General features: G+C 49.1%; 1 protein-coding gene across 4 annotated transcripts in view; it reads left to right on the forward strand.

Moving 5' to 3' along the window:
* Positions 1-27,809, forward strand: part of Tet3 (tet methylcytosine dioxygenase 3) — a 102,573-nt gene that overhangs the window by 23,219 nt on the left and 51,545 nt on the right. For 3 of the 4 annotated variants that reach the window (XM_005364657.2, XM_026787977.1, XM_013352858.2), the window contains one exon: positions 24,851-27,017. In XM_005364657.2, the coding sequence (XP_005364714.1) occupies positions 24,851-27,017 (2,167 nt within the window). The remainder of the gene's footprint in view (positions 1-24,850; positions 27,018-27,809) is intronic. The other variant, XM_013352859.2, reaches the window with a different exon arrangement.

The raw sequence follows: 27,809 nt of genomic DNA on the forward strand, positions 1-27,809 counted from the left end.
GGTCTCCATAGGTGACCATGTGGGTTCTCCCTCCTTACTGGCCTCATCCCACATCTCTGAATCTAGTCTTATCCCGTGGTGGAGCTCTCTCTGCTCACCTCTGCCCTATGGCCTTTCCTTCTGTTATTTTTCGCTGGTTTCCTGTTTTCTAGTGTGGGCTTCCAGAAGCATCATTTGGCCCCTGGGTAGTAGTTAGGGCTTAGCTCTGGGGTTGTGTGGTTGCCGTGGCGTGTGTCTTGGGGCTGTCCTGGCAAGGAAACCAGTCTGAACTCCGTGGCTAGGAGCCAGAACCCAGGGTTCTGTGTCCAGTGTCACTGGCCCTAAAGTCATTTAGGAAGACGTGTGTTCCACATTTGCATGCCCAGGACTACACACACCTGCACTTGCGTGCATGCGCACGCTCGCGTACACAATTATCAGAATGATACCTTTGTTTCCCACTAGCTCTCCGACCGAGATCTGGGGAAGTGGGATACGGAGGAGGAGCTGGGTGGGTGCCAGGACACTCCGTCCCTAGACACTCCCACCCCAGCTTCCACCACAACAGGCAGGGCCTTGCTTCAGCTTGTCTTGAGACTCTACAACAGCCAGTCCCTCTGGTTTAACAAGTTTAGCAGCTCTTGGCCCCTGCTGCATTTTAGAATGATCTGAGCAGCTCTTCAAAGAGGGGATGTTGGTGTTAGTGTCTGGGCTGTGGATACTCTGATATTGGCGGAGTGGAGCAAGCAGACCCAGGCGCTTCTTGAGGCTCTCCTGATGGTTAGAATATGCAGTCGGGCTTGAGAGCAGTTGCCTCAGTCAGTTTGGCCCTGCGTGTTTCCCATACCTGTGGGTTGCACCCAAATGATAGGAGTCTGGGAAAGTTAAGATCAGATCATCAGACACTTTGTACAGAATTGAATGTCCTGTCCCATGAGACTGATCTGTGAGCTTAGCGATTATTAAAGTGTGATGTTTAGAAGGAGGCTCTGGAGCAGGTCATGGAAATGGAATTTTCTCACCTCAGCCTTTAATTTTTTTTTTTTTGTTTTTGTTTTTCGAGACAGGGTTTCTCTGTGGTTTTGGAGCCTGTCCTGGAACTAGCTCTTGTAGACCAGGCTGGTCTCGAACTCACCGCCTGCCTCTGCCTCCCAAGTGCTGGGATTAAAGGCGTGCGCCACCACCGCCCTGCTCAGCCTTTAATTTTTAAAATCTTTTTTTTCAGTCTGTATGTGTATTCTCGTGTTTGCAGGTGCCCATGCATGTGTGTGCATGTGTATGGAGGCCAGAGGCTTACTCTGGTTGTCGTCTTCCGTCTGCCTCTACTTTTCATATTGAGTCAGAGCCCCTCCCTGGGACCTAGCGCTTGCTGGTCTGGCTCCATGGGTTCCCTCTCTGCCTCCAGAGCAGGCATGGCATTTTAACTTTTAAGTTCTTAGCTGAAGTCTAGTACATACTTAGGAAGAGAAGCATGTTGTGTACAGTGTGGCAGATTCTCACTAACACACCTTATGTAATCAACATCTGGCTCTGGAAATGACTCTTGCCCTGTTCAAAGTGTTCAGAGTTTCTGTGGCACTTGGGCAAAGTCAGGGTGTGCCATAGTGTGGCAATATATGCTGGCTTTGGGCCTGGAGGGTTTTAACTTGGCCTCTGCCAGGATTACCTTTAAACACCTTCACAGACCTGTGTGCTTACCCCAGCACACGTAGGTGTCTTGGCCACCTGGGTATTTATGCTGCTGCTTATCCCCAATCTTGACTTAAAAATAAAGCCTATATCCTTTCCTGGCCCTTTATTTCTTTTTTGGTTTTTTTGAGACAGGGTTTCTCTGTGACTTTTTGGAGCCTGTCCTGGAACTAGCTCTGTAGACCAGGCTGGTCTCGAACTCACAGAGATCCGCCTGCCTCTGCCTCCCAAGTGCTGGGATTAAAGGCGTGCGCCACCATCACCCGCCCTGGCCCTTTATTTCTTAAAAATTATACCAATAACAATTATTCTTTGGAAAAACTAGAGGGTGGCAGGGGAGGGAATTTGCTGACAACCTTATCTGGAGTACCTGTAGAGACCTCATTCTCCAACCCGTGTCCCAGAGTGGTGTGGGACAACCCCCGGTTATTTATGAGCACACTGCCCATGCAGGGGTGAGCACAAGGGTAAGTGGTTCATAGTTCTGCCCATTAGTTCTAGTGGTGAGTCTGGGTCAGGCGAGGTAGCCAGGATAAATTGGGCCACGAGCTTGACACAGGAGCTGATGTTTCATGGTGGATAGGGCTGGGAATGTGTCCTGTGTTGTGTGTTTGCTAGGTGATTGAGAACATCTTTCTCTTTAGTGGTAGTGTTTCTCTTCTTATGTGACTATGAATGGCTAGGGTGTTGCCACTAAGCATGATGGCGTAGATTACTGAGGTCTCGGGGTTATGTGATTTCTTTCTCTGTCATGTGAAGAAGTGCTCTCATTCCACTTTAATTTCTCCCGTGAGAAGTGGTTAATTTTGTCAATTGAGCATGGCTTGAAGATCACATAGTTTTCTTCTCTTGTTCTCTCTCTCTCTCTCTCTCTCTCTCTCTCTCTCTCTCTCTTTGCAATGACTGTTAACACTCTGATTTGCTTACATTGTGAGATTAACGTGTAGCTGTTGTGTTTCATTATTAGGTATTGGTAATAGACAGTAACTTCATACAGTGTATGGGGAAGTTTTTTTATACATTGGTACACTTTTAAGTAATATAGCTGAAATAATTCCATTCTTGTAGGATTTGAAAACATGTCATGAAACCATGCGGTTTAGTATTTTTTCCTTGGAGTCGTACGCACTGCCCTTGCTCCCCAAGGTCTCCCTGGCATCTTGAGAGACAGATGTTAGCTTTCTTTTCTTTGTCCTGTGCCTGTTGGTATAAAACATTTACCAGGTATTTCTGTCAGTGATATATTTTTAAATTATTCACATAATGTATATGCAGTTAACTGCATTTTATTTCTTCCATACTATGATTTTTTTCACTCTCTTCATTTTTTTTGTTTAGATTTGTTTTATGTTTGTATTTTGCCTGTATGTAAGGACATGCTCCATGTATGTACTTGGTGTTCTCCAAGATCAGAGGAGGGCATTGAATCCTTGAACTAGAGTCCTGGATGGTTGTGAGGCACCATGTGGGTGCTGGATGCTACTTCAAGATCAAGTGTTTTTAACTACCAGGTCATCTCTCCAGCCCCATTTTTGAAATGTTTTTATTAGCAAGGGAGAGGGGATGTGTCAAGATCTGTCTGTGTAGCTCTCTCTGAACGTCTTGGAATTCTCTGTGCAGACCAGGATGGCCTTGAACTCACAGAGATCCACCTGCCTCAGCCTCCTGTGTGCTGGGATTTAGGCGTACCCCTGTGCCCAGGGATGCATCTTTCTACCTGAGCCTCCTGGGTTTCTGCCAGAGCTTTGAGGTTTCCCTGGGTCTGTGTACACATTCTGCGCCATCATTGCAGTTGTGAGTGTGCTTTCCCTACCCCCCTGCTTCCCACTGTAGTGCTAGTGATTGGACCGGGACCTCGCCACTCCCAGGCAGGCTCCGTACGGCTTATACCCTTAGCCACTGTAGGGCTTTTGTTGCTTTGTGTGAGTGTGTGTGGTCCACTCACCTGGGTGCGCTCCTGTAGAGGCCAGGGGATAGTATCAGCTGTCCTATTGCTCTCTTATTCCCTTGACACAGGGGAGGCTGGCAGTCAGCAGGCCCCAACAGTCTTCTGTACCCCACACAGCGCTGGGGTTAGAGGCATGCTTGGCCACGCCTAGCTTTTTTGTGTGGGTGCTGGGGAGTTCATCGCAGGCCTTCATGCTTGCAGAGCGAACATTTCCCTGCTGAGCCATCTCCTCAGTCGCAGCTCTTAGGCCTTTAGCTCACTGCTGAAGGCACATTGGAGATGCCTGTTTTATATCAGCTGTCTGTAGTGCCTTCCTGTCTCTCTGTCCCTCTGTGGCAGTACTGTAGTACTTGGGTTTAGGTTCCTTGTGGTAGGGTGCCCATCAATTTCACATCCCCAGCACCTGGCACAAAGCCTAGCATGCAGTAAATGCTTTTAATAAATGCTTGTGGGATCAGATTGGTGAGAGAGACAGTGAGCTTCACATCTTCAAAGTCTGTTGCCTGGGCCACGGCCAGGAGTGGAGCCTGAAGCAGCTCTGGCTCCAAGCCTGGAGGCTGGGATCTGGGTAACAGATGGGGCATCCTTCCCTCCTTGTCCTGGGTAATTTTCCCACAGGAGACTTCAGGGAGGAGTCTACACCTCATAATTACCCATAATGACCAGTAACCCTCTTGTCACTCCCCGATCAGGGCTAATCGTGGGGAGACCTGTGCTGTCTGTTCCCAGATGCCTACAGGTAGCGCAGAACTAAGTGGTCCTCCGCTGGCTGCAGAGGAGACGATTTTCTGGGGTAGGAAGCCAAGCTTGGGAGGCTGCTGGCCAGGTGTGCTCCCAGCTCTGTGTGCAGGAACCTTGGTCAGGGCGGTATCTTACTTCCTGCTGGTCTGTTCCAGAGCCCCGCCCCCCCATGGTTCTGAGACCAAATGTCTGCCTGTCAGTGTGCTAGTCTTCCCCATGGTCATTATATTTTAAGCTTCTTTTGGGAATCAGGAAATGGGAAACCTTTGTTTGTTTGTTTGTTTCCTCTTTTTCATTTGTATGTGCTCATGTGGCCTGGTTTGTGGAGGTCAGGGGATAACTGGACAGGTCGGTTCTCTTGTTCTATGACATGGGATCCTGGGGATTGAACTCAGATCATCAGGCTTGGCAGCAAGTACTCTTTCCCAACTGAGTAATCTCGCCAGTCTGGAAAGACACAGTTTCTTCATGTGACTGTACCGGAGTGCTTCTCTGTCCCTTCCCTTGCTAGTTGATGAGACTCAGTCCTCAGGTCCTGGTTTCTGCTGTCCCGAGAGCCAAGGTGATGATGGAGATACTGCCCTTGCCTGGCGATGCTAGGTTGCTGTGGCTCATGAACAAAGGACTCTCTAGGGGCCTACGTAGAGCCCGCAGTCTCAGATAGATGGGAGCTTCCATGGCTGTGAAGCAGGGGTCAGGATGTCTGTCCTGATGTGCAGAAGGTGGAGTTGGAGGTAGAGACGTGAACAGGTCCTTTATTCCTCTGCTCGGGTTGTACTTCCTGGGTCTGGGATAGCACTTTAACCATTGTCTGGGAGGCCCATTCTTCTTGTCCACTGATCTCTCTGGCAGGGCAGCAGACTTAGGTTTCTCCAGCTCTTTTGCTCCTCTGTTTTAAATTTTCGGGAACAGCTGAAAGCAAGAGTACACCAGGAATGCTGGGGTTTGGGGAAGGAGCCCTCCCCTATTCTGTCTGTGAGCACCTTGCTCCATCTCCATGCCCACCTGAGTGGGCGAGATGCTGTGTGCCAGGCGGCCCCCGAGGGTTTTCTCCTGGCAGCCACTGCTGTATTCCTGCCAGCCCTGGAGGTGCCGATCCCTCGGGGAACAGGGCAGAAACTGACAGATGAACCTCAGTGAACCTGTGGAGTTGATCCAAATGCTTGCTCCTGGGCAAAACGCGTTCCGACAGAGGCACTGTGGTGCTGGGGCGCTCTGGATGGGTCTTACCATAGGATGAAGCTTGCTTCTACCCTTACCTGTCTGTGCACTTCTTACCCTACTGTCCTCTGCCAGCCTGTGAGAGCCATGTTTCCTTAGCTCCTCAGCCATCTGGAACCTTCCCCTCACCTGTGCTCATCTTCATTGGGTCATGGAAGGGGGCTCTCAAGGCAGTTCCAGTTGAATGGGTCCCTTCACTGTCGGTAGGAAGCTGACTCCTATGCCCCTGAGAGTTTGAGAAACAGGTGGCCTGGGAGCTGACTTGTAAAACACGCCCATAAGTAGGAGGGTAAGTGTGAAAGCTGTCACACTTGAGATCCGGCCAAACTCTGGAAATAGTTCAAAGGTTTTGCTGTTGTTTGTTATAAAGAATGTAAATTTATTGCAGAAAAGAAAAGTCCAGGAAGAGGTAAGCTACCCTGATTTTTCCCCATTTATAACTCATTAATATTTTGGTCTTTCTAGAACAATATTTTTCATTTTAATGTCTTTATTGAAATTTTTTACATTACCAAAGTCATATATGTTTGCTATATGTACTGTTTTGTAATGGGATAAAATGATATAAAAAAAAGGTTTGCTTTTCTCCCCTTACATTGAGTTGGGATATATGTGTGTGTTGTGAATAGGTTTTTTGCTTATTTTTATTTTGTGATGATTTTTATAAATAAGAGACCTTCATGTATTGTTGGCATCAACTCTTTACCTCAGGAAAATATAGAAACGTCTTTTTTTGTTTTTGTTTTTCAAGACAGGGTTTCTCTGTATGGTTTTGGAGCCTGTCCTGGAACTTGCTCTGTAGACCAGGCTGGCTTTGAACTCACAAAGATCCACCTGTCTGTCTCTGGAGTGCCAGGATTAAAGATGTGCACCACCACCACCTGGCTGTAAATGTCTTTAAGTAAGAGTTTGGCTTTATTCTGCCAAGCTTCTTAAAAACAAACTTTAAATGTCTGTGTGTGGGCACATGTGCCAGAGCACATCAGGAAGGTCAGGGACTTGTAGAAGTCCTTTCCCCCTCCACCACGTTGGTCCCGGGGATCCAGCTTAATCCCCCTGGTGTCGCGTCAGCGGGTGCTACATGCTGAACCATCTTGCCAGCCCTACTCTGACTGTATGATCAGTCAAGCCCCATCAGCTGCCCTCCCCCCCCCGGGTTGTGACAGGACAGAAAATGGCCATTACTCTAGGACACTAGTGAGAATTAAAGGGCGATTGGGCAAGTAGCAGTGTCACAGACTTTCTGGTATTTTAGTGTTTATCCAGGTAATCTGGGGCTCTTGGTTCATTTTCTATCTAGTTCATGCCTGAGCTTGGGCCCGGGGTTCTGCATGTACTGCTGCTGGCTTCTGGACCACCTTTTGCATAGGTAACGGGGTGGGTGGGGGACAGAAATGCCCACATCTGACTACTGGTCAGAGCTGCCTCAGGGGCATATTGTAGCACTCTTCTAAGCTGTTTCCTGGGGACACCAGGCTGTAGGACTAAGTCTCATGTCTGGCTAGGTGACTTGGCTAATAGGTAGGCCTGTCTGAGCCCCTAGATTCCTTGTCTACAAATGTGGAGAAATTCTATTTCTTTGAACTCCATCGAGACAGATTATTGCTGTGTGGCCCCTAGTAGCCCCAGATTCACTCTGTAGCCCAGGCAGGCCTGGAACTCCTGGTGATCCTCTTGGTTCAGCTTCTCCCCTTGCTAAGTGGTAGGGTTCTAGGCATGTGGTTCATCTGTTAGCATCTCTTTTTTAAAACGACCGTCTCGTGGGAGGTGTGCTTGGCTGGACTTTGGGGCAGCCATCACTCAGGCTCATGCAAGTCACTGTTTGTTTTCTGTCCAGCTGCTGCAGTCTTTATTTCTGGGGATTCATCTTTCCTACTTCCGTTCCCTTTCCCCCATAACCTCCTTGGATTGAAACTAATTTTCCTCCTTATTTTGCAGAAGTACTTCTGAGATCAGGGGTTTTTTCTTCCTGGTACTAGATATTGTTCTCATTGATACTAGTTTATTTTTGATTCTGCAATTGCAGTTTTGATTTTCTCCCTTCTGACCCTAGGGCTATTTAGGCAGCTTGTTGATAAGGCTTTCCAGATGTTTCTGGAGTTAGAGGGCTTTGAGGGTTGTGCTCCTGGGCTACTCTGCTCAGCATCCTTAGCTGTGAGCTGCTCCATGTGGGCCTGGACGTTCTGGTCAGAGCCTCTGCCTGCGAATGAAGCATCCAGCACACCCTGTAGGTGCCGGAAGAGGAGTGGTTGTTGCCTTGTCGTGGAGGGATGGAAGGAGTCTTACAGCCAGAGGACCGTTCCCTGTTTGTACACAATGCTCAGCTGTGACACAGGTGGCCCCTTCCTTCTCTGTCGCTCACATACCAATCCTGGCGCGAGGAAGACATGAGACCTGGTGGAGGGGCCTGTCTGTTAAAGAACCCGTTGTCCCTGACAGCCTGTGACCTTGGCCACTGGCCTTTTTCTTTATATAATGCAGGAAATGTAACCTCATCTCAAAGACTGGAAGGCCTTTTAGGATCACCTGTTAGCTTGCCTGCTTTTAAGAATGTGCAATTTCAGCGTAATTTCAGTTTCCAGAAAGTTAGAGGAAGACTATGAAGAACTCTTTCCATCACATTTCCTCCCCTCTCCTCTCTCCTCCGTGCTGGCATTGAACCAGCTTCTTCATAGTGCTGAGCATGTGCTGCAGTCCCGGCTTCACATGCCTGGCCTGTTTCTCCATAATTTTTGAGTGATTGGAAACAAGCAGCAGAAGCCCCGGTGTCTTCCGAAATCACGTCAGCCGCCAGATCTGTGGGATCTGGAGAGATGGCTCAGTGGTTACAGGCACTGAGTGCTCTCGTGGTGGACCTGGGTTGGATTTGCTGCACCCACATCGCGGCTCACAGCTGCAGGTGATCTGAGTCTTTCTTCTGCGGTCCCCAGGCACCTGCATGCATGTGGTACACGGACAAAACATTCATGGTCCTAAGAAGTAATAAAGAGTGTGACTGAAGCCGTCTGTGAATGTGCAGAGCCCACACTGGTGTTGGTGCTGTTCCTGTCGAAGACATTTTGGCCCATCACATACCATGTTCCCAGTCCTGGTTTTTTTTTTTATTTTTTTATTTATTTTTTTAAAATCTAAGTTGCTTGGGCTGTCCTCAGACTTGAATTTATGATCTTTTTTCTTGCCTTAGGCTTCCTAAGTGGCTGGATACAGGTATAAAAGCCTGGATCAGCAGGCCTGGGTTTCATTTTCAGATTTTTTTTTTTTTTTGAGAAAGGGTCTCACTGTGTAGTCCAGATCCTGAACTTGATCTGTAGACCAGGCTGGCCTCAAACTCACAGAGTTCCAGCTGCCTTTGCCTCCCAAGAACTAGGATTAAAAACGAGCGCCACCACCACTGGCTTTTACTTTCATATTTTTTCTTTAAGTTTCCTTTCATCTAGATGGTTTTTCCTTTTCAAAGTTCTTTTTAGCTTAAGTACGAACCACCTGATCTTGTCTCATCATTGAGGGCAGTGGAGTTGGTCCTGGTTGACACTTGGGTGGGAGGAGTTGTTTTGTTTTTAAGTATATACTAATGCTGATAAAGAATAGGGGCCCGGCTCAGTAAATGGCTTGCTCTGGGGCGTGCAGCAGGGCTGTGTAAGCGGAGCAGAGGTAGAGATTGGCTCCCTGTACTGGGGCCTAGAGTCTGGGTCACCAGCTAAAGTCCACAGGTAGAGGGGTGGGGCAGGACCAGCTCCAGGAACTGCCTTCCCTGTTCTTGCCTTACGCCCATCTGTCTGCAGTGCCAGGCCATAGCCTGCGCCGCACCCCTTCCCTGGCTGACTTGGTGTTGGCTTGGAATCAAGGCTGAAGCTTGGGAGGGGAGGACTTTAAAACTCTAGTGTCCCCCGAGAGTGGTGCTGGGGACAGAATCTCCACCCTAAGCCAGTGCAGTTGTCCTTCCCAGAGGAGGAACACCCTCGAGTTAGGGCTGGACTTTGAGCCACACTCCTCCCCAGCCCCGTGGTTTGGGGCCTCTGGTCAGGGACCTGTTCTCCCTCACCTGAGAAATCTGTCTGAGCGCTGCCTTGGGCTCACCTGCTCCGCCTTCCTTCGCGACTTCTTCCCAGTGCTGGACCCCTGCAGCGGGACATTTGCAGTACAAAAGGTCAGTGGCAGTCGACCCTCGGGTTCTCTTGCTGCAGCTCTCACCTGGGTGGTGGTGTTAAAAAAAGAAAGAAAGCAATTTGTAGGTTTTTTCAGCGAATGATCACCCTCACTTTCTTGTCCACACCCCTGCTGAAAGGGCTTCCTCCCTTCAAAGCCCTGTGGTGAGGTGTGAGGAGGTTTATCTTTGTTCGGAAAGGAGCCCTCCTCTGGGCCCCTGGGGTGGGGCGGGAAAAGCCTCGTAGTTGAAACCACTTTTTTTCTGGTGCTCCAGCCCGTCTTTCTGCTGTTGCTGTTCCCGCGCTTGTGATTGTGAGCTGTTCCCGCACTTGTGATTGTGAGCTCACACTTACAGCAGATGCCCCCTCCAAGTCCTCTTCCTCCAAGTTCTGCTCCTCTAAGTCCTCCCCGCTCCTTGAGCTGGTGCTCCGTTTCTGCTTTGCCTTACAGCCTCTTATGGAATTGGAAAGAAAGGTTTTTGTCTAAAGGCGTTTGCACGCACACACACACACACACACACACACACACACATGCACACGAGTGTGCATATGGGAGTCAGGATAATCCCTGGAGTTGGTTCTCTTCTTCTACCCTGTGGGTTGAATTGCCAGGCTCAGTGGCAGGTGCTTTTGACCCACAGAGTCATCTACTGGCCTGACTTTTTTTGAAAAAAAAATTTACTTTTATTGAGATAAAATTCATGTAACGTGAAACTGAACCATTTAAACTGCACAGTTTAGTGAGTAGGTTTTAGTATGTTCAGAGTGTACGCGTCATATTGCTTTCTTTCATAGGTATTGTACCTCACCCCCAAAGAGACCCTGCAGATACAGCCCTCGGCTCCCTGGACTCACCTAGCCCTCTTAGTCCTCCAATAATGATGCTCTGCTGTGGATTTGCCTAATCTAGACATTTTTATATAGATGCAGTCATAAAGTGTGTGACCTTTTGTGTCCCTCTTTTTTATGCTGCGCGTTTTCAAGGTCTGCCTGTGTATAACAGTTCACAAGTGAGACTATCTCGTTGGATGGCCAGCCCACGTTCTGTTTGCCCATTCCGCAGTGGGTGTCTCAAAGCTGTTTCCCAACAGTGCCTTGCAGGCCTCCTCAGTGTCAGACCCTGGCACTGTTGTCCCCGCTCCAGTCTTGAAGGGCAATTTTCTCCAAGGCTTGCTAATGCCACAGTGTCTGAGCTGTCATCCAAATGAGGTGAGCCGCACACTAAGCTGAGAGAAGCCCCACCTGTTATCAGGGTTGCTTCCTACAATGTCTGCGGCCAGTTTCAGACGGTTTCCTCACAGCCCACCTGGATGGTCAGTGTGTGCTTGGGGACATGGCACCCCAGGACATGTCTAGAGGTTGAGCCACGGGCTCTGCGCATGCTGTGGTGCTTGAGGGAGAGGGGGAAGTACCAGAGGCAGGGTTCTTAAATAGTTTAGAAAATATGCAAAGCTTTATGGAGAAATTTAATGTTTAAAAAAAAACACTGGATATACTCAGTGGTCCCAATTTTTTAAATTAAATGTATGCTGTATTAATCTATTGTAAACTCCCAACTAAATTTTTAAAAAGGCACCAAATCCAAACCGGGCATTCTCAGTCTCCCTGTGTCAGCTCTTCTTTCCATCTGACAGTGAGGGAAGCCTCCTGTTCTCCAGCTGCCAACAACTTCACGGAGCTGTTTCTTCTCTTTCTCTATGTCCTCACTTTATTCCCTGGAGTTTTCCTAGCTCTGTAATGAGTTTAGCATGTGCCTTTGATATTCTCCCAGTTGCCACACGTAAAGCAGTTTCACTCAGAGACAAGTCCAGGGTCAGTGGCCCTTTCCTTATGTATTGGACATAGGCATATGCGCTCCTACACATTTTAGTGACAGAGATGCAGTGTGGGTGTAAGACATTGAAGTAGCTATCAACGCCAGTCCATGAGACAAGGACCCTGCTCTGTGGCCACAGTATCCCCAGTGCCTCATAGCAATACTGACTGTATCAAAGAGATGAATGGTTTATACTTCTGTATGGCTAGATGGAGGCGATGTTTTAATGGGCTGGTTGCACTCGTAGGTGGAGTTTTGTTCTGGGGGGCTGCTGCAGCTATGTTTTAACCTCTGACATTCAGTGTTTTGTACGCATGGTTCGATGTCATAACTCGCATAACGTAGGGTGTTCTGCTAGCTTCATCCGTCTTTTCCCTTGGTATTTAAGGGTTTCAGTGAGTACCTAATCTTCTGTTGTATTGTCTCATAATTCATCTCAGTGTTCTGTTCATAGCGAACCAGCTTTCACTAATCTGTAGAAAAGACGTTTTAGACTGCGGGTGTTTAAACCTAAGTTCCTAGGCTCAGCATTATTATGGGAGGGGTCCTTCTCGCTCCGGTTACTCATTTATTTACACACCCAGTCATCAGTCTTTTAGTAAAGACCCAGTTGTGAGAGGGCACCCTGGCCTGGGAACTAGGTCCATGGGCCTGGGATCAGTGGACTGGAAGAACCTTGTGGTGTCATGTTGGGTGAAGGTGCTGGGCAAAGCTCTTTTATGTAGTTGCTTCAAGATTCGTGTGTGTGTGTGTGTGTGTGTGTGTGTGTGTGTGTGTCTGTGTGTCTGTGTGTCTGTGTGTCTGTGTGTCTGTGTGTCTGTGTGTCGGCCAGAGGACATCCTTAAAGTATCAATTCCACTTTGTATTGAGACACAGGATCTCTCTGAACCTGGAGATGACTGTATAGGTCAGGATGGCTGACCAGGGAGCTAAGCCGCCTATCTCTACTTCCCCAGGACCCCACACCCAGCTTTTTTATGTGGATTCTAGGGACCAGAGGTGCTATGCAAACACTGGACCAACTGGATCTGTCTCTTCAGCCCTCCTCTACCTTCCTGGGAAAATATGGCTCCATTTGAGTCCTTGAGAAAGGAATACGCAGGGGAGCAAGCTCTTTGAGAATTTGAGAGAGACGAAGTATATTAGTAACTCGTCTGCAACTGGGGGAGTTTGTTCTCCCAAAGAATTATAATTGGATAGCAGGGAGGGGTAGGCATCAAGGAGGCTGTGGCTTCCACATTGCTGCTGTTGATGTTGGAGTCGACTTTAATACCACTCGCCAATTTTGAGCTTGGTTAGTTTGTGCCTCGTTTGGCTTGTCTGCCAAAACTGATGTGGAGCCAGATTCACTGGAGGGTTACATTTAAGCCGGAATTGCTTGCTTTGTGTGTGCAGTTTGTACCTCTGTCAAAACTGTTAGTTTCTTGCTTTTCTTCCTCAACCCTAGTTTCTCTGACATTCCTGAATCCCCTGGGTTAGTCGTGAGGCCATTCACCTAGGCTGACTCTGTCAGGGGACTGTGGTGGTAGCAATGTTTGCTCGCTGGTTTCCTGAGCCTTTTAAGAAAGCTTTTGGGGGTAGGAGGTGGTGGAGAGGCTGGCTGTGAGCAGAACTAGGCGGGACCTCACTAAGTTGTGAGTGTGGGTGCCCCAGTCCAAGGACATGCACTGTGGGACTGGCCCGAGGGCCCAATGGCCAGGAGTGCAGGCTGTATGCTTCTGTGTGTGTGTGTGTGTGCGTGTGTGTATTTTTGCACAGGAGGGATGCAGAGGAGTCCAGTTGTGCCTGAGAGCCACCCTGACAGCCTGGCCTGGCCATAGTGAGCAGGAGACTTTGCCTTCTACTAGTCCTTTGATGTGGTTGGCTGTGTTTCCTCCATACTGGCTGGAGGCTGTGGCTTAGTAGGGCCCCCACAGCTGGGGGCTCTGCCAGGCACTGCAGCAGGTTGGGGTTTGAAATTGGCAGCCATGGTACCCATGGCTCATGGGTGAAGGTTTCGGATTCCTTCCAAGGCACTCTTCATCTCCCAGACACTCCTGGTTTCTTACTGGAGTCGTGGGTGAGAGACCAGTTTGTAGCAACAGAAACTGCACAAAAAGAGCCCACAAGCCCTGTCTCTGAGTTTCCCTTTATGTTCATAGACTTGTACATGGTGTTTGCCCTCCTAAAGGAAAGTCAAGTATGATAAGCTGAGCAAGAACATTTTCTCCATGCTCACTCTGATGCACGTGAATGCACGTCATACATACGCAGTGATGAGTAATTTTAAAAAGAAAGTTTAATATGCACACTCACCAGAGTCGAGCACTTTTCCTGTGTGTGTGCCTGCAGTGTCAGATCTGTTGTGCTGTGCACTGTTAAAGGGATGGAGTTAATAAGTCAGGCAGTGTTTTGAGTTGTTTTCTGCCGCCTCCCCGAAAGTCTTCACTTCTCCATCAGGAGAACACCCTAAGGATGGGGGTGTGTAGCTCAGTTGGTAGAGTGCTTGCCCACCTCCAGGAAGCCTTGGGCTCAATCGCCAGCATAAAACTGGGTGTTGTGGCACATGCTCATCGTTGATGCCTGTGCAAGGTGGAGACAGAAGACCAGAAGTTCAAGGTCATATTCTGTCCGCAGAGAGTTTGAGGCTGGTTTGATCTTCAGGAGACCCTATCTTTATCAGTTAATCTGTTGGGAACATGGGCATTCTGAAGTGTCATTGTTTTCACTGAACAATTCCTGTGTTTTTATATTTTATAGTTTCTATTATCACCTTAAATGACATCAACAAATGAAGTGTCATAATTTTTTTTGTACATTACTATGTATGCACCATATGTCAGACAGATGAAACTGCTTGCCTGCGTGTTTTCTTCTAGTCCATCCCTGCCTTTGCCTCGGACACCCAACCATTGCCTTGAATTCAATGTTATCTTTCCTTTGGTGATGTTCTCATTATGCATTTGTGTTCCCTTATGTTTAACTTTGCTTGTTTAGTAGAAATCTTTAGACTATATATACATATATATGCACATATACATATACACGCACACATGTTTTTTTGAAGGTTAGTCTTTGTATTTTTCTTTCGTTTGAGACAGGGTCTTACTATGTCATGCAGTCTGGCTGTGGACTCAAAAATACTGGGATATAAAGGCGTGCATCACAGTGCCCAGCATAAGGGCAGTTCTTTGTGTAGGAGAGCAATGTGTGTGCGCTCTCTCTCTTCTCTCTCTCCCCCTCCCTTCTTCCCTCCCTCCCTCCCCCCTCCTTGCCTGTGGATGTCAGAGAATAGCTTACAGGGCTCAGCTCAAATCTCTCCTGCCGGCAGGAGCCTCCTGCCGTGTGGATTCCAGGGATAGCGCTCAGGCTGTCAGCCTGGTGGCAGGTGCCTTCATCCACTGAACCTGCTCATCCTTCCCCACTTTTCCTAATTCATCATAGTCTGTGAGGTCCTTCCCCAGTCCTGTGCTTGGTTATTCCCACTGCTGCTGCCGGCTCTTCTGGTTCGTGATTGGTAAGGGTGTCCACACGTATTGCTGCTGATGGTTGGTGCATGTGTGAATTGTGAACATGCTGCCTCTGGTGTGCGTGTACGTGGTTTCTCTGGAACTGGAACTACAGGGCCACAGGACGTGTATTTGACATTAAACATAGTCCACAGATGTTTCCAGAATGATCTCCTCTGTCTTGTTTGCTAGTGCTGTCAGGAGAAGCTGCCGCTGAACCCCATGGTTAGTGCTAAACTAACACCCCCGTGTGCTGCTGTGGGCACACGCCATGTGTTTAATCCTCATCATGACTTTGTGAGGATAGATGGTATTATTCTCCCCTCAATTTACAAAACTACAGAGATTGCTTAAAACTACACACTTCGTATGTGGTAGTGACAAGAATCTCACTGTGTTATGTTTTGTTTGAGTCAGTCTTGCTATATATGTAGCTCAGGCTAGCCTCAAAGTTCAAACCTTCCTGATTCAGCCTGTGAGTGCTGGGATTACAGACTTGAACCACCACACCTGGCATCCATATTTAACCATTTTTAAACTTTTTGTTGTTGTTTTGTTTGTTTTTTGGCTTTTCAAGACAGGGTTTCTCTGTGTAACTATGGAACCTGTCCTGGACTCACTCTGTAGAGCAGGCTGGCCTCGAACTCAAAGAGGCCTTGCCTCTGCCTCCCGAGTGCTGGGATTAAAGGCGTGTGCCATCACCACCCAGCTTTAACTTCTAGTTTTTATCTATGTGTATGAATGTTTTCCCTGCATATGTGTGTACCATGTGTATGCCTGGAACCTGAGAACAAAAGAGGGTTAAGATCCCCTGGAACTGGAGTTACAGATGTGAACAGCCATGTGGGTGCTGGGATAGAGCCTGGGTCCTCTTAAAGAGCAGCCAGTGCTCTTAACCTCTGAACCATCTCTCCAGCTGTGTGTGTGTGTGTGTGTGTGTGTGTGTGTGTGTGCGCGCGCGCTTCTGTAGTGAGTACTTTTCATGTTAATTCCCCATTTACTTTCCATGAAGATAAACTGAACACTTTAAAACCATTTCTGTGTTTCTGGACCACTCAGGTTGTTGGAGTTGTTTTTTTCTTTTTTTCTTCCGAGACAGGGTTTCTCTGTGGCTTTGGTTCCTGTCCTGGAACTAGCTCTGTAGATCAGGTTGGTCTCGAACTCACAGAGATCTGCCTGCCTCTGCCTCCCGAGTGCTGGGATTAAAGGCGTGCGCCACCATCGCCCGGCTGTTCTCAGTTTTTTCCTGTTAATGCGTATGGAAGCTATCTTGGCATTTGTAGCATTTTAATTTCTTCTATTGCCTTATTGTTTTTTTTTATATTTATTGAAGTGAGACTCTGAGTACTTGGTGATTAAGAATGGCAGCACTGTATGATAAGGAAATGATACCGTCTCTATGCTCAGTGTCCTTATGTCTGGTGCCTATAGAGCTTGAGCTTATGAGACAGGGCTGAGTGTGGGGGTGCTGAGTGTGATGCCCAGCGTGCTCTGAGGGTGCTCCAGGAGATAGTTCTACAGGTTTGCTCTCAGCTTCAGTCTCTTCCTTTCTTCTTTGCAACCAGAGGGCAGGAACTCCCATAGTCCTGTTCTCTGCCAAATATAGCAGAGGTTGTCTGTCACAGACAAGGCAGAGTTTCAGCGTTTTCCTGAGCATCACCTAGTCGCTGAAAGCTCTGTATTGGTCCTTTTTGTAATAGGAAAACCAGGAGGTTTTCAGATGCTTCAAGGTGCTTCATTCATAACATGAATAGTAACCATGAGAATCATGTCTAACCTCTCCCGACAAGAATTGACTCAGTCATTGTGTGATGGGTCAGAAAGTAGACATAGCCTTCTTGGGTTTCTAGTTTGCAAAGGTGACACACCCCTGGTGTGAGTGTGTCACACTAGTGAGTGTGCACGTATGCACGCACACTCTTCTGCCAAAGTGGGCAGCTGCATGCGTCCTCTGCCAGAGCCCCCTAAAAGCCTCTCCATTACAAATCAGCTTTGTCAGCAAACCTCAGGAGAGGAGGACCCTCTGAAGAGATGAATAATTGATCATCTCTAGATAGGATATGTCATAAACAGGCTCCCTACACTATGAGAGTAGGGCTAGTTTTCATTTGGGAACTCAGCTGATGGAGAGGGTGGGGCTCAAATCTCAAACCCTCCAACAGCTGCTAGCCTGGCAGAGTGGAGCTACTGAGCTGGGGTTAGGGTGGGAGGATCCGGGTGGGGAGGCAGCCTCTATTGCCTCAGATTCTGGGAGAATTCACCCTAGAGAGTCCACCATGGAGAGATGGGTGTTTGTGCTCATTCTGGCTGCAAACACCCTGGATGAGTTTCTGCTAACGTGGTGTGTAGCTTACAAGCAGCAGACTAGCTCTGTGGCTTGTTCCTCTTCTAACTCCTCCTAAGACTGAGAAAGGACAAGCAACAGCAGTTCGCTCTCCTGGTATAGCTCTGCCTAAGCACCTCCCTCTGCTTCTGTTCAGTGGAGTATCGCAGGGACCATGTGCACTCACTCGAAAGGTCAGGAAAAGCTTGAGGCTGGAATTGGGTCTGCAGCCATCGCTGGTGGTGTTGACTGACTGAATTATCTGGAGAGTAGAGAATCCCACCCTTTCCCAGCCTTGCCCAATGTAGCTTTTCCCAGCATCGGGGATTCTGGAATCCCTCAGGTTGGGGGGCTGCTGCTGTTGAACGCTTGCAGTTATTTGGAAGACCATGGTAGAGATTAGGGGCCCCAGAAGGGAGTTTGCTGAAGTCCTGGCCAGGCAAGATGCAGAATGACATTCCAGCAGAGGCCCCTGTGGCCCTGAAGGGAGACAGGAGTGGTGCAAAGGTGAGCTCTAAACTTCGGGTGCACGCAGGTCCTCAGGAGACATAACTTAGGTCATTTCTGCGCCCCATTGATGTTTATCCTGCCGGTTCCCCATGGACCAGATGAGGGGAGCACACCCTAACCTGGGGAAGACCTAACAGGGGACCTGAGACTTGTTGACATCGAGTCAAAGAAGAGACCTAACAGGAGTAGGAGGGCCCCAGCACAGTTGAGTGGGGTTTGTACCCAGAAAGTAGAGAGATCATTAACTGTGCTTGGAGCCTCAGCGGGTCTTCCAAAGCTTGGGGAAGATAAGACAGATGCCAGTCAGCCATCTCTACAGAGGTGGAGAGGCACAGGTTCCAGAGGTGCCTAGAGTCTCATCCCTTAGCAGCTCATGGCACAGTTGACTCTGCATCCCAGCAGAATGAGACTATTTACATGGTGATTCAACTGTGGCCCAGGCTCATCTGGAGTGAGCAAGGATCAGTCAAGGAGACTTCACCCAGTAGAAGTATTTTGTTTCTTGTCTCAGTGTTACTCCTTTACCCCTGTGACTTGTTTCTTGCCCATTCTTCTGCTAGTGCCTTAGCTCAGGCCTGATGTCACAGATCTGGATAGTGACGGTTGTGTCTGCTTAGGCTTTAGGTCACAGCCTTTGGGACTTACGGGGAATTTTCCCTCTTGGAACGAATGTTAGTCTACTCTGTGCTGTTGTCTGTGCTGCTGCCCTCATATACCTGTTTTCTTCCATTTAGGATCCGGTGTGTGGTTGGGGATCTCAGAGCCTGGCAGGTCTTCTCATCGCATACCTGCTTGATCCTTCCACCTGTGGATTCTTCTCCCTCCTTCCCTCTTCCTAAATACCTGTCTGTCTTTCCTGCCTAATGGCAAAGATTCCTCTGAGAGGAGCCTTTTTAGACTCTGCCATACATGCTTGTCTGGACAGAACTGGCATCTCCTTTCCCTACTAGCCCCAGTGCACCTGAGTACACAGTGCTATGCTTTAAGGCTGCTCCCAGGCCTGTTATCACCTTGCATCCGTGTTAGAAATGGCAGCTTACTGCAGCTTCTTTATGTTTGTGATTTCAGAGGAAAGGAAGCCTGTGTTCAGGAAGGGACTGTGCCCTGTTTAGGCTGTGTTGCCGCCTTCCGGTACCCATCGGTAAAAGCATACTCAACCTAGATTTAAGGGAAAGGCAGGAAAGGAGGAAACTGGGCATAGTATAGTAGCTGAGCTAGTAAAAACTGTTCTGAAAATTGCCCTACATATTTCTTACTATGGATTATGATCTGAAAGTCTGAGAAAGCCAGGGGTCGGTGAGACCCTCTGAAGCTGCTGAACCGCATTATGGTGAGTGTGGTCATTAGCTGTTAGTCTTTCGTTTGAGTGCACACTCTGGGTCTCCTGTGTATAATTTACATGGACATGGTGTAAGTACAGGGTTGTATTTACGCAGTTTGATTTTCTCTCTCTAGCCTCTTGACCTTTTGGCACCTGGTCCAGCCTGTTTGTCCGCTGGCAGGTGACAGGTTACTCCACATATGAATAGTTTATCCCTCCTATTTACAGCATCTGTGTCTTCTTTGAGAACAGCTGTGTTGTTGCTGGTGGTCAGGGTCTGGCCTAGGTGTGTCCAGGTTCTTGATCTCTTCTTAAAGAAATTGAAATAAAGGCATACTTAGATTGCAGAAGGAGCAAGGGAGCTTTATGCAAAGGAAAGTGACAGACCAGACCAGAGTGGTGGCGGGCCATGTGGGTGGAGACACTGAAGGGCACTGATATTGGAACTTCAAGAGAAGGGGGGGTTTGGGCACCAGGGGCTTTGGGTAGTCTGTTTGTATTGACAGCTTTTATAGAACCATTTCTCTATTTTGCGTGTCCTTCCCCATAGTGTGTGTGTGTGTGTGTGTGTATGTATCCAGTTAGACATAAGATGGTAAACAGGGGATTCTCCTTAAAAGTTCACAATGACAACAATTTAATTTGTTTTATTACACACATATTTCAAACCAGTTCAGCCCAGAATGGCCTATTTTCTGTACCCAGACCCAATTCAAGTATGACTGGATTTGATCTAAGATTTATGGTCACTAAGGGTGAAGGGAAACTCAGTCTGTTGTTCAGAGAGGGGTGTATGTGCAACTAGGTGTGAACAAGGACTCTTTATTAGTGATAGTTCCTAGGTTCAGAGAGAGGTGGTATGCGCAGGTAAGAGAGAGGGGTGTCAGGTTACCAAGTGCCTTATTAGAAGAGGGGATGTGCATAGCCCAAACTAAGTGGAGTCCCAGGTTGCTAAGTCGTTTGCTATGTCTGCCTGCCTCACTGTGGCAGACTGCTAGACCCCACCCCTGTCAGCTGGCTTACCAACTCATACTCTGAGTGTGGCTAGGCTGTGGTGACAGGCACTTGCAAGCAGCACTCTCCTTAGCTGCCGGCAACAGAATTGTGGCAGATGTTGTGAAATTTGAGCATCCTCGGATAGAGTTGTAAATCAAAAGCCTGCAGGGACTTTGAAGGTAGTCAATGAAGTTATAATTGATTCCGGTGTAAAGAGTAATCAATCCCTGACCCCTGGCCTTGGCTTCAGAAGGCTACACTGGTGTTGAGATGGGGAGTGTGCTATATCCTGTATAAGCAGTAACTCCTGTCTGCTATAGGCGAATTTGCCAGGTAGAAATGTAGAACCTCAAGAAAATCAAGGCTAAGCCAGGCGGTGGTGGTGCATGCCTTTAATCCCAGCACTCGGGAGGCAGAGGCAGGCGGATCTCTGTGAGTTCGAGACCAGCCTGGTCTACAAGAGCTAGTTCCAGGACAGGCTCCAAAACCACTGAAAAACCCTGTCTCGAAAAACCAAAAAAAAATAAAAAAATAAAAAAAAAATGAAGGCTTCATGTACAACTTGAGCTTTAAAATTTGTCTAAATAAATAAACACTAACTCCGGACAAGCCAGCTACGCTGAAGCTGGCAGCTCTTGAGGCTCTGACCTGGGCATCATGGTATCAGTGTAACTCCCCTGCTTTATTAGCCACAGGACTAATGGTAACGTAGGCTGTAAGCCATTGAGCTGACAGTATCCTCCGGAACCTGGATGCTGGTGGTACCTCTGCCCAGTCAAGAACCTCGCAGACTGGAAGTTGGGGAACATGCTTGTCCTCGGTGCTCAGTGGCAGCTTCTGCTGGCAAGTTTGCTCCCAGCTCTCCAGCAGGTTCTGAGAAATGTATCAGTGGGGTTCCTTAGCAAAGAAACTGGAATTTGGGGTGTTCTTCTTTCTCCTACCATGCTGGCTTTTCTTCCTTCCCCTCTATGCCTATGTCTCCTTTTCCCTTTATTCTCTTTTTGGTCAGAAAAGCATTTTTCCTTCTGAGGGAACTGAGTGGCACGTAGCCAGCCGTAGTTGGTTCTTATTCACACACCAAAAATAACTTATAAAATCCCTTTTCATTGTGTTGACCATTTTGGGGAAGCCTCAGCTCATGTAACATTAGTCTTCCTGGCGTTGTTTTTGTGGATCTCTTTTGTACATTTCTAAAGTATCTTATGGCTGCTGCTCTAGGCATCTAAAGATAGTTTTCCAGCAGATATTATATGCCCTTTGGGGGATAGGAGGCTCTCCTTGTCCCAGGAGTGTTCTTCTGTACCAGCCCTGGGTAGGGAAGGCCCAGGAACCGTTAGGATTTAGACATTGCCTTGCCTTGCCTACCACCACTGCGGAAGGCCGTTGCTTAGTCATATAATAGTGATGGTGTGTGATAGATGCAAGGGACCTGGAATAGTCCTGGAGAAAGAGGCACAGCTAACTCTGCAACCTGGGTGAGAGCAGAAGTGGTGCTTTAAGAATAAACTACACTAGCCATTGGAGAGGCCAGAAACTCCGAGGACCACGTGTTCAAAGCTGAGACATAGAGAAGCCAAAAACAGTAATGAGATGGGGTCTGCGGGCTGAGACTCATTGCCATAGCCTGGTTCCTAGTAGCCACAGCTACCGTGGAGCTGTGGCCGTGTGTGACAGTGTCGGGGACTCTGGAGCTGTGACGCCGTGTGTGACATTTTTAGGGCTGGTATGTTAGTCATTTTAAAGTTTTTTTGTGTGCTACCCAAGGATCTAAGGCATTTTTTAGCTTTGTATTTTGGCAGGATCTTAAAACTTATACAAAGTTGTAAAAATTATACCTGGAACTCCCATGTCCCAGAATGTTTGTTTGGTCTCATTTGCTTCATCATTTTCTCTATATGTATATTTTCAGATATACATCCAAACATTTTGTGACTACCTGAGATTAAGTCAGAAATATTGTGTCCCTTTACTGCTAAATACTTGTGTGTGTTTGTCCTAATAACCAGGCATTCCCTGTTTTTAGAAGAGATTTTGTGTGTGTGAACATGAGTGTGCTGTGGCCACGGAGGCTAGAAGGAGGTTGTCAGATCCCTTGGAGCTGGAGGTACAGGAATTTATGAGCCACAAAGTGCGTGCTGGGATTTGAGCTCTAGCCTTCTGATAGAGCAGTAAGTGCTCTTACTTGCTGAACAATTTCTTCAGCACCCAAATTAAATTCTTTAGTTATTTAACTATTACCTTTTGGAGGGGGCATACTGGTGATCAGCCTAGGGCCTCACATGTGCTTGGTGTGTGATCTACCACTGAGCTAGAACCCCAGAAGAATTTTCTTATCTAATTATAATAATCCAAGTCAAAATTAGTATGGTCAAAGCAGTGTCTGGTCGGTGTTGATATAAGATTGCATCGGTAGGGCGAGTGCTACTCTCCCCAAATTTGAGAGCTAACCTATAAACATGCATTTTGTCTATAGAAATTGGAAGAAGTTCTTTCTTGAGTATAGGTTTTGAGAGAACACTTCAGGTATTGTGTAGAACACTGCAGCTTTGTTTACCTGATAATTTCCTTATGAGTAGATTCAGGTTCTACATTTTGGCAGAAGTTCTCTGAGCTGTCAGCCTTCTGTGTCCTGTGCAGGCCACAGTGCTGATGTTGCCATATTGTAATGATAACTGTACTGGGTAGTTGTGATTGAACTAAGAAACACCTTAGGCCTTAAGACACACCCTTGAGTCCTTCAGGCCTTTTCTAAGGAAGGTTACCTGAATGGGTAAGACTCCCAACTGTGTTCCTATACTGAGTAAAGAGGAAAAAGCCAGTTAAATGTCAGCATTTCCCTCTCTGTGTGCCCGGTCTACTGACCTCACACCCTTACTGGCACAGCTGTGTGACTCACTGCCATCAGACTGTACCTACAGTGATGGATTGCACCTTCAGACTGTGAGCCTAAATAAATCCCCTTCCCATAAGTTGCTTCTTGTCAGTTATTTGGTCACAATGATGAAAAATATTGTTATATCTAATGCTGATCGTTTGGTTAAGGTGATGTCTTTACCAAAATTCTCCTTTTTGTCAGGTACTTTTCCATTCCTGTGGAAAAACAAAGCAAAATAATAGAGATAGGAAAAAAATTTTTGAAAGTATTTTTAACAGTTTCAGAGGATTCAGTCAGTAGCCACTTGGCTTCATTGGTGTTTGAAGCAGAGTGTCATGGTGGGCAGCAAGTCTCAGAGCCAAGGGGCGCACCTCGTGGAGCCAGGAAGTAAAAAAAAAAAAAAAGGAGCTGGGGTCCCTTGATCCACTTTGACCTACTTCTCCCAATTCGGCCTAGTTCCTCAGTTTCCACAGCTTCTGGGTAGTACTAGCCACAGTGGACCTTTGCGGGTGCTGCAGAGCAGGCTGTTGGACTGTGCCTCAGCTGCTGGGACCCCTGCAGGGAGGTTCTCAGCAGTTGAGAGTCCTGCACCTCACCAGGCTCCACCTCTGCCTGTGACTTGGAATCTGTCATTCTTTCTGGGGTTTTCCTGGCCTTCCCAGGAACGGAAGGATTTTCCAAGGGATGTTGAGTCTTGCAAACTTAATGCCACGTCTTTGTATTTGCTTTTGCCTTTCCGGGCTAGGTCCTGTGGGCCTACTTCAGCCTCACCTTCCCTTCCGTACGCTCTTGTGGGCATGAGTGTTCCTGACTCTTTCCAGGCAGGCTCTCAGATGCCATCTCACAACTGGCTCTGACGGAGCGGGGCTGCTCTCAGTGTGGGGCAGGGTCAGACTCAGTATGGGGTGGAGTGGATCTCAGCGTGGGGTTTCCCTCAGGCCTGGGGCTGCATTTGGGAACTGCGCTAGCTCTCCTAACAGGATGGTTTAACAGGGAGAGAAGGGAACGGTGGTGGGTTTCCTCCTTGGTGAGAAGCTGTGGCTAATCCTACCCAGGCTCAGTGGGAAAGCTGCTTCCCTAAATCGTGTACTTCCTAGCTCCCTATATACCACACAGCATTCCACGTTCGGTTTGTTAGTTCTCTTCCCCCGCTGACACACAAACAGTAGACAGGGCCCTGCCGTGACCCTGGTTAGTGGAAGCTGAAGGGCCTTTTTGAGTGTTCGCGGGTTTTGTAATTGATCTGAGTGACGCTGAGAATGCCACGTAAGACCTCTTTGTGTGTTTGCATGTGTGCACACCTGTGTGTCTGTGGAAGTCAGAGGACAGCCTTGGGTGTCATAGCTCAGGAGCTGTCCACCCCCACCCCCACGGTCTCACTCTAGAGCTTGCCAGGTAGGCCAGGATGAGTAGTTAGCAAACCCTTACGGACTAGCCTGTCTCCGCTTCCCCAGCTCTTGAAATTGTAAGTGTGTGCTACTACTCCTGTTGTTGATGTTGGTTTTTTCTTTCTTTCAAATGTGGGTTCTGGAGATTTGAGTCAGGTTCCCATGCTTGCAAGGGAGCTGTTGCCCTGCCCCCTTTCTGGTCTTTTAAAGACCTCTCTATTGTGACTGGTAAAGCCAGCTACATGGTGGGGATGCATGAAGCTAGACCGAGGCGCAACAAGTACCAGGGAGAGAGTCTGCAGGAAAAGAGGGGTTTGGAAGTATATGTGGGTAGTGTGAAGCAGGGTGATACTTTACAAATAGTGTGGTTTATGGTTTTCCTTTTCCCCGCCCCTGTTCTCTCTCTCCAGACAGGCTCAGAGCTCAGCCCAGTTGATGGACCTGTTCCAGGTCAGATGGACTCAGGGCCAGTGTACCATGGAGATTCAAGGCAGCTAAACACCTCAGGGGCGCCGGTCAATGGTGCTAGAGAGCCCGCCGGACCCAGTCTGCTGGGAGCTGCAGGTCCTTGGCGGGTAGACCACAAGCCCGACTGGGACGCTGCCTCAGGCTCTGCTCACACTGCTCGTTTGGAAGATGCCCACGACCTGGTGGCCTTTTCGGCTGTGGCCGAAGCTGTGTCCTCTTATGGGGCCCTTAGCACCCGGCTCTATGAAACCTTCAACCGTGAGATGAGTCGTGAGGCTGGGAACAGCAGGGGCGCCCGACCTGAGGGCTGTTCTGAGGGCAGTGAAGACCTCGACACGCTACAGACAGCCCTGGCCCTTGCGAGGCATGGCATGAAACCACCCAACTGCAACTGCGATGGCCCAGAGTGCCCCGACTACCTCGAGTGGCTGGAGGGGAAGATCAAGTCTGTGGCCATGGAGGGAGGGCAGGCGCGGCCCAGACTCCCAGGCACTCTGCCTCCTGGTGAGGCTGGCCTCCCAACCCCAAGTACCAGACCACTCCTTAGCTCTGAGGTCCCCCAGGTACCTCCTCTGGAGGGCCTGCCTCTGTCTCAGAGTGCCTTGAGCATTGCCAAGGAAAAAAACATCAGCCTGCAGACAGCCATTGCCATCGAGGCCCTCACACAGCTCTCCTCTGCCCTCCCTCAGCCTTCCCATTCCACCTCCCAGACGCCCTGTCCACTCCCTGAGGCCTTGTCCCCTTCTGCCCCTTTCAGGTCTCCCCAGTCCTACCTCCGGGCCCCCTCATGGCCTGTGGTTCCCCCAGAGGAACATCCATCCTTTGCTCCCGATAGCCCAGCCTTTCCTCCAGCAACTCCAAGAACTGAGTTTCCCGAAGCATGGGGTACTGACACCCCTCCAGCAACACCCCGGAACTCCTGGCCTGCGCCCCGCCCAAGCCCTGACCCTATGGCTGAACTAGAGCAGCTATTGGGCAGTGCCAGTGATTACATCCAGTCAGTATTCAAGCGGCCCGAGGCCCTGCCCACCAAGCCCAAGGTCAAGATTGAGGCTCCCTCTTCCTCCCCTGCCCCGGCACCATCCCCTCTTTCCCAGAGAGAGGCTCCCCTGCCCTCCCCAGAGCCTGACGCCCACCAGAAGGCCCAGACGGCACTGCAGCAGCACCTCCACCATAAGCGCAGCTTGTTCCTGGAGCAGGCCCATGATGCCTCCTGCCCTGCTCCCACAGAGCCTCAGGCTCCTGGCTGGTGGGCCCCACCAGGCTCACCGGCCCCACGACCTCCTGACAAACCACCCAAGGAAAAGAAGAAGAAGCCCCCTACCCCAGCTGGAGGTCCTGTGGGAGCTGAGAAAACCACCCCTGGGATCAAGCCCAGTGTCCGAAAGCCCATTCAGATCAAGAAATCCAGGTCCCGGGACATGCAGCCTCTCTTCCTGCCTCTCCGGCAGATTGTTCTGGAAGGGCTAAAATCCCAAGCCTCAGAGGATGTGCAGGCACCTCCGCCTGCCCAGCTCCCTGCCCCGCCTCCCGCCTCCCAGGGTGCTGCCTCCCAGAGCTCTGTTGCCCCTCTACCCCCAGAACCTTCTCTTGCGCTATTTGCACCTAGTCCCTCTGGGGACAGCCTGCTGCCCCCTACTCAGGAAATGAGGTCCCCCAGCCCCATGACAGCCCTACAGCCAGGCTCCACCGGTGGCCCCCTTCCTCCTGCTGATGACAAGCTGGAAGAGCTCATCCGGCAATTTGAAGCCGAATTTGGGGATAGCTTTGGGCTTCCGGGCCCTCCTTCGGTGCCCATTCAAGACCCTGAGAGCCAATCAACATGTCTCCCAGCTCCGGAGAGCCCTTTTGCCACCCGCTCCCCCAAGAAGATCAAGATTGAGTCTTCAGGGGCTGTGACTGTACTCTCGACCACCTGCTTTCATTCGGAGGAGGGCAGCCAGGAGGCTAGCCAGGAGGCCACGCCCACCAAGGCCGAGAACCCACTCACACCCACCCTCAGTGGTTTCTTGGAATCGCCTCTGAAGTACCTGGACACGCCCACCAAGAGTCTTCTGGACACACCTGCCAAGAGGGCCCAGGCTGAATTTCCCACCTGCGATTGTGTCGGTAAGTCCGGACAGGAGAGCAGCCTGTGGGCTTGGGTTTCTAGGGTCTTTCATTTGACAGATGGTTTACCTGCCTCTCTGCTGTGTCCTGGGAAATGAGCTGACAGGCAAGTGGACAAAACCCTGAAGGAAACTGGGATCAGTCTAAACCGAAGGCTGTCTTCCTGCCTTTCCTGTTGCTGCAAAGTGATTAAAGGCAAACAAGTTCATCTTGGCTCACAGTTTGAGGGTGCAGCCAGGCATGGCAGGGAAGTGAAAGAGGAGTTTGAAGCAGCTTGTCACGTGGCAGCCGCAGTCAGGAAGCAGAGAATGATGAATTTGTGTGCTGCCCAGATCCTGTTTCTGTTAGCTAGGGTGTCAGCCAGGGAATGGTGCCACCCACAGTGGGCTGGACCTTCACTTCAATTAATTTGACCAAGACTACCACCCCCATAGCATGCCCAGAGGCCCATCTCCCAGGTCACTCTTTCTAGGCTCTGTGGTGATGTCACTTCCTGCAGGTGGTGTCTTTGCAGAGCCCTGCAGGGCCATCTGCTAGAAAGCAGCTCTTCTAGATGTCAGGAGGTGACCTTGATCCCAGGGGAAGTAGTAGGTTCTTGGGGGTTTGAAAGCAAGTGATGTCTGTTATCTTGAGCTTTTAAAGGACTTCTGGCTTATGGTGTAAGGAGAGACTATCCAGGAACTATAAAGAAAATGCCACGAGCCGGGCGGTGGTGGCGCACGCCTTTAATCCCAGCACTCGGGAGGCAGAGGCAGGCGGATCTCTGTGAGTTCGAGACCAGCCTGGTCTACA

The sequence above is a fragment of the Microtus ochrogaster genome, assembly GCF_000317375.1.
Source record: "Microtus ochrogaster isolate Prairie Vole_2 chromosome 14 unlocalized genomic scaffold, MicOch1.0 chr14_random_3, whole genome shotgun sequence".
Taxonomy (NCBI): Eukaryota; Metazoa; Chordata; class Mammalia; order Rodentia; family Cricetidae; genus Microtus; species Microtus ochrogaster.